General features: G+C 62.4%; 1 protein-coding gene across 8 annotated transcripts in view; it reads left to right on the top strand.

Moving 5' to 3' along the window:
• Nucleotides 1-4,329: 4,329 nt before the first annotated feature.
• MEGF6 (multiple EGF like domains 6) overlaps nucleotides 4,330-12,508 on the top strand; it is a 39,026-nt gene continuing 30,847 nt past the window's right edge. For all 8 annotated transcript variants that reach the window (XM_068538743.1, XM_068538742.1, XM_068538736.1 and 5 more), the window contains exons 1-2: nucleotides 4,330-4,589; nucleotides 11,563-11,685. In XM_068538743.1, coding sequence (XP_068394844.1) covers nucleotides 4,421-4,589; nucleotides 11,563-11,685 — 292 coding nt within the window. In that variant the 5' untranslated portion in view covers nucleotides 4,330-4,420. The remainder of the gene's footprint in view (nucleotides 4,590-11,562; nucleotides 11,686-12,508) is intronic.

Genomic DNA, 12,508 nt, shown 5'->3' with positions numbered 1-12,508 from the left:
GGCTCTGGAGACCTGAACGTAGCCCTCAGCTGGGTGGGGAGACATCACTGTTTCTCAGAACCATGTCCTGCCCAGAGTGAGCACAGAGGTCCTTGCGGAATGAAGGGAGTGAGTGAGTGAGTGAGTGAAGGCTGAAGTGTGAAGGAGGGATGGGCCGGCAGCAGGGGGAGCACAGAGGCGGCAGAGGCTGGCTCTGGGAGTGAGCGGGCTGGGGAGCTTTGCAGAGAAGGGCACCTCTGGGTTGGCCCTCGACAGATGCATAGGAGCTCACCGTTCGCAGGCGGGAGGAAGGGTGGGCATCTTGGCTGCTGTGGAAGCTGGGGCTCTGGGTGGGCCAGGCCACCCAGAGACGGGTGGAAGAGCCGGGATCTGGAGCCAGTACCTCCTAGAAACGCTTTGCCCAGGGTCCAGCTCTGATGCTGAGAGCCCTTTGGTGGCCTGGCCTGGAGGAGCCCGGCACTGGGTTCTGGCCGACAGTCCGGGGCCCCCATGGCGATGGGCAGTGGAAGAGCAGGGGAAACCCCACGGTGGACCGATGACTCAGGTACACCTCCTGCTCGGCCTCTGCCCCCCGCCACTCAGAACCCACTGGCTGCCTCCCAACAGGGAGCCACTGGGCACCTGCTGAGGCCATGTCTCCAGGAGCCTGGAGGAGGGTGGACAACGCGGACAGGATTTAGGTCAGACCTGGCCCCCGTCAGTGGCCCCCTGTCCTGCGTGACCTTGGGCAGGTCATTTCTCCTCTGGAAAAGGGCTGTAGGAGAACGTCCGGGCCCCCATGTGCAAAGGGCAGGGCCCAGGGCTGCCAGAGGAGGACGCCTGGCTGGTGGGTTCCCTTCTGGGCAGAAAGAGGGTTTAATTACAGGCGTGTCTGGGAGGGACACAAAGGAGAGGTGGACGGGGCGTGCCCCGCAGGAGAGGAGGAAGGAGGCAGGAGGGGCCAGCGGCAGCCCCCTGCTGGCCAGTCGGTGCGTGAGGAAGGATACTGAGGGTGGCCTGGGGGCACGCCCCAGGCCTCACGTAGCTCTTGACGGTTTCTCGGGCAGAAAAGTCGGTGTTTTCTTTACCCAGATTTGAGGTGGCGAAGCATCTGAGAAGCCTCCTTGTGCTTCAGGAGCTGCCCCTGGACACTCAACTGGCTTTGTTTTTTTGGCTGCGCTGCACGGCATGTGGGATCTTAGTTCCCCGACCAGGGATTGAACCCGTGCCCCCTGCAGTGGAAGCGTGGAGTCTTAACCGCTGGACTGCCAGGGAAGTCCCTCAACTGGCTTTTTTTTTTTTTTTTTTTTTTAAACATCTTTATTGAAGTATAATTGCCTTACAATGGTGTGTTAGCTTCTGCTTTATAACAAAGTGAATCAGTTATACATATACAATATGTTCCCATTTCTCTTCCCTCTTGCATCTCCCTCCCTCCCACCCTCCCCACCCCACCCCTCTAGGTGGTCACAAAGCACCGAGCTGATCTCCCTGTGCTATGCGGCTGCTTCCCACTAGTTATCTATTTTACATTTGGTAGTGTATATATGTCCATGACACTCTCTTACCCTGTCACATCTCACCCCACCCCCTCCCCATATCCTCAAGTCCATTCTCTAGTAGGTCTGTGTCTTTATTCCCGTCTTGCCACTAGGATAAAGAAGATGTGGCACATATATACAATGGAATATTACTCAGCCATAAAAAGAAATGAAATGGAGGTATTTGTAATGAGGTGGATGGAGTTAGAGTCTGTCATACAGAGTGAAGTAAGTCAGAAAGAGAAAAACAAATACAGTATGCTAACACATATATACGGAATCTAAGGAAAAAAAAAAAAAGGCCATGAAGAACCTAGTGTCAACTGGCTTTTTTACTGGCCGATTTCCTCCTTCCTGGCCCCTGTGAACACACGGCAGGGGACATACCTGGCCCCGTTTTTCCTCCCCATGTCATGTGTATTGCACAGCTGCAGGCCCACGGGCCCCTGAGCTGGTCTCCTCCGGCCCCCTGCCCACTGTACAGATGAGGATACTGAGATCCAGTGGGGGCCTGGGACTTGTCTGTGTCTTCCAGCTCTTCGGTGGGCTGGGACCCACGTCTGCTGCCCCCAGACCGCTCTGCTCTTCTCCAGCCCGTGCCCCCTTGCCGCGTGCTGGAGACGGGGTCTGAAGCAGCCCATCCCTGCCCCAGGAAGGCTGAGGCAGTGCATGACCCCCGTTTCCCCCCCAGCTCAGGCCAGGATGTGAGTTGGAGTCCAGGTGGGTATAACAGGGTGGTGGCATCCCCGGGCTGGGACGAGAGGCCAGAGGAGTGATCCCCGGCCGGCATGTGGGTGCTAGGGTTGGGGAGGGTCGAGGGGTACCAGGGTGGCGGCTCTTGGGGGATCGGGACCGTCCTTGGGTCCCTTGACCCTTCCCAGGCCAGCCTGGCTGCATCCACCGTGCAGCAGGGTTCCGGCACACTGGCCCTGCGACACTCTGCTCTGGACATTGCCGGGGGTCCCGCTGCTCGGCCTGGGGGTGTCTGCCTGGGCGTAGGGCCCGGCAGGGGGTCTGGCATGCAGACCTGGCTGCCGACTCTTAGTGACTCCCAGTGAAGCGCTTTCCTCGCTGTCTCACAGTCCCACATAAAGCAGGTCTGTGCTGACCACCCTGCGTTACAGACTTAGGCACAGAGAGGTTCCTGGCTCCGTCGAGGCCACACAGCACCGCCCCTTACTAGCAGAGCTGGGGCTGGGCAAGGGTTGACCTGCCTTGTCCCATAGAGAAAAAAGTGGAGCTACACACGAGAGCCATAAAAATGATTAGGGAGCTAGTTCACCTTTTCATATTCATACCAAGAAAGCAGTGTTCTACTCTCAGCCCACACCTCAAGGGGCCACTTCAGGGAGGCTTTCCCCCAGGGCAGGTGCTGACGTGGGAGCCCAGGCCCTGTTGTCCGGTGGTGAGGGTGATCTCTGAGTCAGTGTTTTCCTCCGGTGTCCCTCTGCACTTCCCTGAGGGACAGGGCTTGTCTCCACGCCCCCTGCCCCCTGCAGCCTGGCTGGTGGCTGCATAGGCATGTTTCTGTTAGCGTCGTTGGCAAGCGACTGAGGTGCACGTTGCAGTGTAAACAGTGCTGGCCTGCGTGAAGGCACAGCTCAAACGGCCACCCAGCAGTGTGTCTATCAGGGGGATTTATGGAGGCTCCCCTGGGTGACAGTCTGGGGTCCACGGGCTGCGGTGCTGCCCAGAGGGAGGGCAGGAGAGAAGCTCACCCCGGAGGCCTGGGCAGGCCGGCAGGCAGGCCCATTTCTGCACCGCCGGGCATCTGGTGGGTGGGGGATGAGCTGGATTCTGGGCTGCAGACAGGACCCGACAAGGAGAGATGGTGCCTCTCTCCCGTGAGCTCGAGGTCGCCACCGTGAACCCTGCCCACAGGTGGGCTGCGCAGAATGAAAGCTAACACTTTCCGGGGAGATGGAGGGCTGGGTTAGGCGGGGTGCCATGGGTGAGCCATCGGGGGTGCGCACAGGGCTGCCCGAGATGAGGAGCTGGGGGCCAAGCTCCCATCAGGCCTGAATGCACAGGTCGCTCGGATGCACAGCCGCTGTGACCCCACCAAACTTGGGCAGGGCTGCTTCAGACACATCTGGGACCTCAGGCTGTGCCCCTGAGCAAAGAGGGGTCCAGGGCTCTGGTGCAGCCTGACACCTGGGGCTCAGGCCCTCCCCTATCTGCCATAGGGGTGCAGTGGTCCCCTTGCCCAGGATCCCTCTGGTACCGGCCCTGGTCCAATGGAGGGCATGGCAGTGCCGGGTGCTGGACACTGGGCTTGGAGGCTGCAGGAGTCTTCACCCCCAGGATTTCCACTATGGTTGTGTGGCCTCAAAGTGCCTCCGTGCCTCCGTGCCCCACTCCCCCCAAACTTTGCAGAGCTCAGCCCCATCAAGCTGCCTCTGCAGAGCCCCGGGCCTTGCCAGGGTGGCCTCCATCTGTGCTTTGGGTTCTTTCACGTGTTGTTGCAGGGACCCGTCCCGTGCCAGCGCCTGTGTGCATGTATGTGCTTGTGCACGTCTGTGCAGGCTTCTGTGTGTCTTGTGTGCATGTTGCGCACATGGGTCTGCGTGGGGCTGCGTGCGCTTGTGGATGGGTCAGGGTGTGTGTCCGGGTGCGTGAGTGAGCGAGCGCGTAGGAATGCGCGGGGCGGGTGGGCGGCGCGAGGGGGAGACCGGCGAGGCCAGTGGGGCGGGAGCGGGGCGGGGCCTGGCGGCGGCGGGGATTTGGCCTTTACCTGCGAGGGGCAGGGGGGCGGAGGGAAAGCGGGGAACAGAAAGGCGAGGGGCGGGGCGCGCCGGCCCACAGCGGCTCCAGCGGCACCAGAGGCGCCCGCGGATCGGAGCGGGGAGCAGAGAGCGTGGGGCGCGTGCCATCCGGAGCCGCGAGGGAGCGGACTGGCCATGGAGGCGCCCCGGGGCCGCGGTGGGCTGGCGGCGCTCTGGTGCCTCGGGCTGCTGGGGGTCCTGGCGCGCGTCGCGGGCACGCACTACCGCTACCTGTGGAGGGGCTGCTACCCGTGCCACCTGGGCCGGGCCGGCTACCCCGTGAGCGCAGCTGACCGGAGGCCAGGTGGGCGCGGCGGGCTCTGCGCGGGAGGGCGGGCGGGACCGGCTCTGATCCGAGGGCGCTGCTTTTGTTTCCTCTTTAAAGTTTGCGCCCCGGGGGCGGCTGACAGCGCGGCTGGAGGGAACGGGGCTGGGACAGGGCCCCCTGTGTCCTGAGTCTTCGGACATTCCTATCCCCTCTCTGGCCTGGCTGCGGGGGCAGCTGACAGCAGGTCGGTCTCTTGACCAGAAGGAGGAGAAACATCTCCCCGCCTTTGCTGGTGGGCACAGGGGCTGCACTCCCCCATGGCACTGGCAGCTCTGGGGGTTAAGCAGGAGAGTAGGGTAGGCTCAAGAGAGAGGCCCTTGGGTTTCCCTTTCCAGGGTCCCCAGAGCCTAGGCCCCTTGGGGGAGTGTGTGTGGGTGTGACAGGTGACGTTCTGTCACCTCACCCCAAGGCTTGGGAGCATGGTCAGCCCAGCGGGCTGCAGGGTCAGCTGGGAGGACCCCAGCAGCCCACGGGAAGCGGCTGCACCCCTGTCCTGGGTCCATCCTGCCTCTCCCTGCAGTTCAGATCTGGTACCGGTGCTGGGCCAGCCTCCTGCAGGGAGCTCCTATGCGTGTCCATGGGGTCCGTGGAGTTTGGAGTCTGGCAACCTCAGATGCGAGGTGGGGTGTAGTGTGCAGTGAGCCGTCACTTGGGACGCTCTGGAGGACACCCAGCTTGGGGCAAGGCTGCGTCTCCCCGTGCAGCCTGAGGCCTGGCCACCACACCTGCCACCTGCGCCGGGGCTCTGAAGCCTCAGGACTGTACCTGGGCCACAGCCATCTGGCCAGCAGGAGCAGGCAGGTCCAGAGCGGGGCTCTTTTAAAGAAAAGCGGGGCCAGGATTGGGCTCCCCTCCAGGCCCTCACTGGCCCCTGAGTGTGGCTCTGTCCGGGGCATCTGGTCTCCTTGGAGATGTCAGCCCCGCTCAGCCATCCTCTGTGCCGGTCTGGGCCGCTCTCTGCCAGAGGACACACAGGTCACTGAGCTGCAGGGCTGGGCCATGACAAAGACCCCTGCTTCCCCTAGCTTTGTCACTCGGCCAGTGGGGGCCCAAGCCCCATCCCCACAGGGGAAGCAGTCCTCCCACTGGGTGGCTCAGGCAAAGCGACACTGTCACTCCACCACTGGTGGCACTAAATGCTGTGAAACTGTGTGACATCCAAGGGCCTGGTGCTGAATGGGGCTGGGCAGGGCTGGGCTTTGGTAGCTGGGAGCCCCCACTCTGTTCTGAGAACTGCTTGGGCTTGTGGAGGGACCAGGAGAAGGGCCCGCGGATAATGGGATGCGCTCTCCGGGGTGAGGCCCCTGCGGCATGTTTGGAGGGAAGCAGGACTCCGAACTTGGTATTGGTAACCACCGAGCGGCGCTTTCTGGCAGGATCCCAGGGGGCTTAGGTTTTCCTGTAAGTGTGGCTGAGATTTCAGAAGGGGCTTACTTGGGGTGGTCTCCGCAGGGACTGCATGCTCCTGGGTTCCCAGCAGCGTCTTGATGGGCTCCCCGAGGCACTGTCACCATCGCCCAGCTCAGCAGACACCACAAGTCCAGCGGGCTCCCAGGGGAACTGGCCCCGTGTCTGTGCAGTGATGTGTCCCTGCGTGCCAGTGTGTGACACAGTCCTCATCAGCGGGCTGCCAAATCCCCAGTCACACATCTTAGCTGAGGGTGGCAGTGAGACCCCAGGGACTGTCCTGCTGAACTGTGGCCTGGCTGTTCCTGAAAATAGCCCTGCTCGTGGCCTGCCTGCTCCCACCGGCCAGAGCGCTGTAGCCCAGAGGTAGTCTCAATGCTTCAGAGCCCTGGGCTTTCAGACAGTGCCCCGGTGCCGGTGGGAGCTGCACGGGGCGGAGCGTCTTTACCCCAGGCTGGGTGTTGTCCCCTGACTCTCTGGAGACAGCCTCCAAGCTCCCTTTCAGCTGGGGGTGCCCACGCCGCCTTGGGGACCAGCCCCCCTCCGTCCTGTCCGGGAGAGCCGTCCGTGTGCCCTCTGGCATGGAAAACGGCACAGACTGGCCCAGAGGATGGCTGAGCAGGGCCATTGTCTCCAAGGAGACCAGATGACTGTACGTTTTCTGCTGTAGTTTCAGAGTCCAAGGGGCCAATGCTCGGCCGGGGTCTCAGGGCAGCGGTCCCACTGCCGGGGTCACCAGGTAGAGGCAGCGCAGCATGGTGGTGAGGGCAGGCCTGCATCATGGGACCCAGGGGACTGCCACCAGCCCCTCAGAGAGCACAGTGGCCCTCACTGCGGGCGTCAGGAGGCCAGGCTGGGCAGAGCCGACTTTTGGGAACCTGGATTTCCAGCTTGGGTGGTCTGAGCCTCAGTGACTCTGGAGAGAGTGCTAAGATAGTTATTCACTCTGTGTTCATTTCCCATGGCTGGTGGGGCACATTACCCCAACCTGGTGGCTTAAAACCCCCCAGGTCTGGTACCTTATAGTTGTGGAGGTCAGAAGTCTGAAAAGGGTGAACGTGAAGGCGCTGGCAGAGCTGGTCCCTCCTGGAGGCTCCGGGGAGCATCTGTTCCCTGCCTCTTCCAGCTTCTAGAGGCGCCTGCATCCCTGGCTGTGGCCCCGCCCTCCATCTTCAAAGCCAGCAGTGCAGCATCTTTTTCTTGTTTGTGGTTTTAGATATTTATTTATTATTGAAGTATAGTTGATTTACGATGTTTCAGGTGTACAGCAAAGTGATTCAGTTATACATATATATATATTATTTTTCAGATTCTTTTCCATTATAGGTTATTACTAGGTAGTGAATATAGTTCCCCGTGCTATTACAGTAGGTCCTTGTTGTTTATCTGTTTTCTATATGGGAGCGGGTATCTGCTAATCCCAAACTCCTAATTTATCCCTCCCCCCCTTGCCCCTTTGGTAACCATAAGTTTGTTTTCTGTGTCTGTGAGTCTGTTTGTGTCTTGTAACAGAACATATGAGTTCTGTTACATATAAGTGACATATAAGTGATATCATATGGTATTTGTCTTTCTCTGACTTACTTCACTTAGTATGATAATCTCTAGGTCCATCCATGTTGCTGTAAATGGCATTATTTTTTTTTATGGCTGAGTAGTATTCCATTGCATTGGGCCCTCCTTCCTTCCTGTCTTTTATTTGTAAGGCCCGTGTGGTGACGTTGGACCCACCTGGATACTCCATGATAATCTCCCATCTCACCTGCAAAGTCCCTTTTGTTGTGTAAGGTTCCAGGGATTAGCACGTGGTGCTCTTTGAGGGGCCACTATTCAGCTGCCCACACCCTCAAAGAACTGAGCCTGTGCTCCTCAGGTCACAGCATGACCACAGTCACGGTCACAGGGTCAGCAGCTGTGGGTCATTGGAGGTGGCCGAGAACAGCTCTGTTCTGCCACCACGTGGCCCGCCTTGGGAGTGGGGCCGGCAGGGTTTCGGTAACTCCGTCCTGCCTTGCTTTCTGAGTGTACGTCGTTTCTATGAAGGGGCCTCGATCTCAGAGCTGGAGGGACCCCAGCAGGAGAGCGTCTGCCCGAATGCCCTGCCCGCCCATGAGCAGGGAGGTGCAGGGGGAGGCCTCAGATCCTTCAGCCTTGAGCTGCCCCGCTGGGCCCAGATATTCAGACAGGCTGACAGCAGGCCGTGGCCAGGGGGAGCCTGGCTGGGCCTCATGGCCTCCCGCCTGGCTGCTGGTCACGGTCTCTGTCACTGGCGGTGCACCTTTGGGGGAGGGGAGGGCTCCTGGGGTGCCGAGGGGCTGGCCCGTGTGGTTTAGGCAGAGCCTGGGAGCACCTCTCGGGTCTAAATGTCCCGTCCTCGCAGCAGGAGGACGGTAAGCACGTGGTCACGTGGGTGGGATTGTGGAGAGGGCCCAGCGGTCAGGGCCGTTGCTGGAGGGGCCCTGCCGATGGCGGCCTGCCCCTGCCCAACCCCCCACCTGCTTTCCCAGACTGTCCATCAGTTTGGTGTCTTTGTGGCCCCCAGGCTGCTGGGCTCCCCACGTGTCCTGCTCAAGGACACAGCCCCCGGGGCGGGCTCGCCCCCCGGCCAGGTGCCCGAGGGCTTGGGGATGCAGTGCCTCTGCGGTCACCTGCTTTCAGAGGCCAGTGTCTGGGGTGACCAGTGAGAGCCGGTTTGAAAGCCAGCGTCCCCACTGGTGTGCCCGCTCCGTGCCTGCCTCGGGGGCCACATCTGGGAACGACGGCCCCTCTGTCCTTCTCTCGCGGCTTTACCTGCCTGCCCGGCGAGGCCGCTCGAGACACACCGCGACTCAGTCCGTCCACCCGCCCCCTCGGACGGCACACGTGGCGCCTCTTTCCCCGAGCCTCGCTAAGCCCCTACTGTATGCCCAGTGCTGTGCTCCATGCTGTCACTTTACTTTTCAAGGACCCTTGAAGGGGTCGCAGAGAGAGGGATCTGAGCTCAGAGGGGATGGGGTCTCCTTTCTGAGCACCCTCGGATGGCCCGTCCTGCCGTGCCCAGCGGGTGTGGGTCTGCCTACTGTCCCCCACGTCACCCAGCTGGCTCTCCCACAGGAGGGCCCTGGGTCCTGAGACCTCCCCCCATGCCCTGGGTCCCTGTGTCCCCCAAGACTCTTTGGGGCTCTGTTGAGGGCCGTTAACACTTTGCCTTCAACCTTCCTCCTGCTAATCATCCTGGTGTCGTTCCGAGGAAGCCCCCCCCAGGTCACCGTCGTTCCAAGGAGGGGCTCTCTCGGTCTCATCTCCTCTCTGAGGCAGCCTCGGGGCTTGGGGGGCACTCTGGGGGTCTCCCCAGGGTGGATGTGGCTTGTGCATGGAGCAGAGGCCCTGGCCTCCTGGGCTCGTCTCGGGTCATTCCTGGAGGGCCAGGCACGTGCTCAGGCCGTGGACTGGGGTCAGGATTTCTGTCCGTGGGAAGCACAGCCCGGCAGGCAGGCCCTGGGGACCCTCCAGGAGGAGCCTGGCCGCCGTGCCGCCTTCGCTACCCTTCACAGGTGTGCTCGGATGGCTGGGGCTTTAGGATGGGAGCCTCGAAGGCGGGCGGTTTCGTGGGGACGGCGGGTGAGAGCTGGACGGTGGAGTTGCAGCAAATAGCGTGGACCCTCAGGATTATTAAGCAGAATTAGAGGAACCTCAGCCCCGCGCAGCCCCTGGGAACAAGCCAGGTTTCCACAGAGCTGCAGACCTGCCCCTGAAGTCACTAAACTTTCTCCCAGTGGAGCCCCGCAGAGTGGAATCTTCCCCCCGCACTTTGAGCTGACCGTGGCCTCCCCTGCGAGGCTCGGTCAGCAGTCAGGGCCTCTGTTGCCAGGGCAGGGGTGCCCCAGATGCTCGGCTCTTAGACGCTCGGGAGCGGAGCACGTCTGTGTGTCTGTCTCCCCTTTTCCTGGTCTGGGAAGCCTACTGCCCTGTTGGCGAGGCTGGCGTCTGAGAGGTGTGGACCCGCTGAGGACCGGGCGTGGGCTTCTGTCCCCATGCCAGGGCCGCTCGGTTCTGTGCTGCCCGAGCAGCGGCCTCTTCCCTCCGTCTCTCCATGTCTCCCGGGCAGTTGGGTCCCTCCTGACGTCAGCCTCGCACACAGGTATCTGAGGCAGCCTGTTGCCTCCTGCCTTCCTGCCTGGCCTCCCCTGAGGTCCAGGGTGGTGGACGTGGGCCTGGAGGGAGGGCGGAGGGGGGAGGGGCAGCCTGAAGCGTCTTGGCATCTCTGCATCCCTGCAGAGGTGACCCAGGCCAGGCCATAGGGCCTGGTGCTTTGGGGTGCAGCCCCTGGGCCTCCACTCCTGGGAGGGTCTTTCTCACCCTCCAGCTTCCAGCTCAGCTAGTGGGGTGGCCCCCGGGCCTTTGGGCCAGCCCTGTCTGCTTCCGGTCAGCGCTTTCCTGTGGCCTGAGGCACAGTGCCGTCAGAAGGGGCAGGCGGGCACAGGCCTCCTGTGCAGTGGTGGGTGGTCTCAGGTGTGAGGTGTCCTGGAAGGGGAGTGCCCGGGACCTCCACTCGGTCCTGCCCTGGGGATGTCCGCTGTGCTGGCCTCCTGAGTCGCTGGCGCAGGGACCCCAGGCTGACCACCTGCACTGGTTTCCTGGAGCTGCCGAAACAGATACCACAGACCAGGTGGTTTTAGCAACAGACATTTATCTCTCATGCTCTGGAAGCTGGAAGTCAGAGGTCAAAGTGTCGGCAGGGCCGTGCTCCCTCTGAAACCCGGGGGAGGGTCCCTCCTGCCTCGTCCAGCTCCTGGGGGCTCCTGGCTTCCTAGGCTGTGGCCGCCTCCCTCAAATCTCTGTCTCCCTGTGTGTCTCCAGGACCCCTGTGTGTCCCCGAACGGGGTGGGGGGCCCACCCTTCTCCAGTATGACCTCATCTCAGTCCTTAACCAATTACGTCTCAGAGACCCTGCTTGCAGATAAGGTCACACCCTGAGGCTGTGGATGGACGTGAACTTGGGGGACACTGTCCAACACAGGGCACACCCCCCATCCTGCCCTCACTCAGGCTCCCCCACCCCGAGGCCGGGGCAGGGGCATCTCCTGAGTTACCAGTTTCTTCTTCTGGGCTCGTGGGCCCCCTGAGGAGCAGCTAGCCCTGCCCTGAGAGCGTTTCTGGATTTGGAGTTTGGAAAAGAGCATGTGCTCTGGGTTCAGTCTTGAAAGGCGCTAGGCTCTGCCCCCCCGACCTGAGCTTGTTGCCCGAGATCTGGCCGACCCCGCTGCTCCCCACAGCCGGCCCCAGAGGGGGTGGCTCTTCCTCCCAGGGGGCCGTCAGGCGTTGGAGACAGGCCTGCCTTCTCTCCACTCTGCTCCGGCAAGCTGGTGAGGGGCTCGGCACTGTTGCAGGCAGCGTGGCCTGAGAAGGAGGGTCCCAGTTCTGGGCCCCAGCACCTGGGCCGGGGCAGTGTCCTGAGAGAGGGGGGCCAGGCTGGACTCCCCGGGGCTAGGGCAGAGCGGGGAGGGGGGGGCGGCCTGGGTGGGTTCTGGCTGTTGACCCCCGGCCCCGTGTCCCCATGCAGATGTGGACGAGTGCCAGGTGCACAACGGCGGCTGCCAGCACAGGTGTGTGAACACGCCAGGCTCCTACCTCTGTGAGTGCAAGCCCGGCTTCCGGCTCCACGCGGACGGCAGGACCTGCCTGGGTAAGCACCCCTGCAGCCTCCTGGGCCCGGTGCCACCTCCCTGCCGGGGCTCCTGGCCTCAGCCGTCTCCTGGCCTCAGCCGTCCCCTGGCCCTTCTGGGTGTGCCCAGGTCTGGGAGGGGCCCAGGGCCCCTGCATTCCTGGGCTGAGAGGCCTGTCTGCTCAGTGCAGCCGCCGTTACAGTGGCTCCATCCTGCTGAGGGTGAGATGCCGAGGGACCCTTGCCACCCACTGTGGGCCCTGGCCAGCACCACTCACGTCAGGTTGCTGGGGCCCAGGCGGTGAAAAGGCGTGTCCTGGGCCCGGTGCTCTCCACGGAGGCTGGACCCTGGGACCCTGAGCCCTGTGACCTGGGCTGCACCCTCTCTGTAGCCACAGCTGAATCTGGCCACTTCCCTGGGGGACTTCCGTGACGGGCAGGAGCCCCTGGGCCACCATCCCCTCCAGGGCCCTATGCAGCAGGAGTTGTGGTCGTCCGTCGGCAGGGACACAGGTCCAGCCGTGCTGCCCCAAACTGGGGAGACTGGGTGCCTGCTGGGTGGTGGGGAAGGCCCGGCCTGGGGCGGGGGCAGCATGGGGCTGCTCTCGGCCTGCAGAGTTGGGCTTCCCAGGCCCAGGTCCCCCACCCCAGTCTCGGGGAGCCTGGGCGTGGGGCTGAGGCTGGGGGGGAAGGGGTAACCGAGAAGCGGGGTGTTAGCCCTCAGTTCCTCTGTGGGGCCTTTTTGCCGTGCAGGACGTGATCGATGGGGGCCCCTGCCGGCACGGGAGGCTCCAGGGAGAGAAGGGGAGTGCTGGCGCCCACTGGATGGAGGGTGGAGGGTGGA

The sequence above is a fragment of the Eschrichtius robustus genome, chromosome 3, assembly GCF_028021215.1.
Source record: "Eschrichtius robustus isolate mEscRob2 chromosome 3, mEscRob2.pri, whole genome shotgun sequence".
Classification (NCBI taxonomy): domain Eukaryota; kingdom Metazoa; phylum Chordata; class Mammalia; order Artiodactyla; family Eschrichtiidae; genus Eschrichtius; species Eschrichtius robustus.
This window is presented reverse-complemented; position numbering and strand designations above follow the sequence as displayed.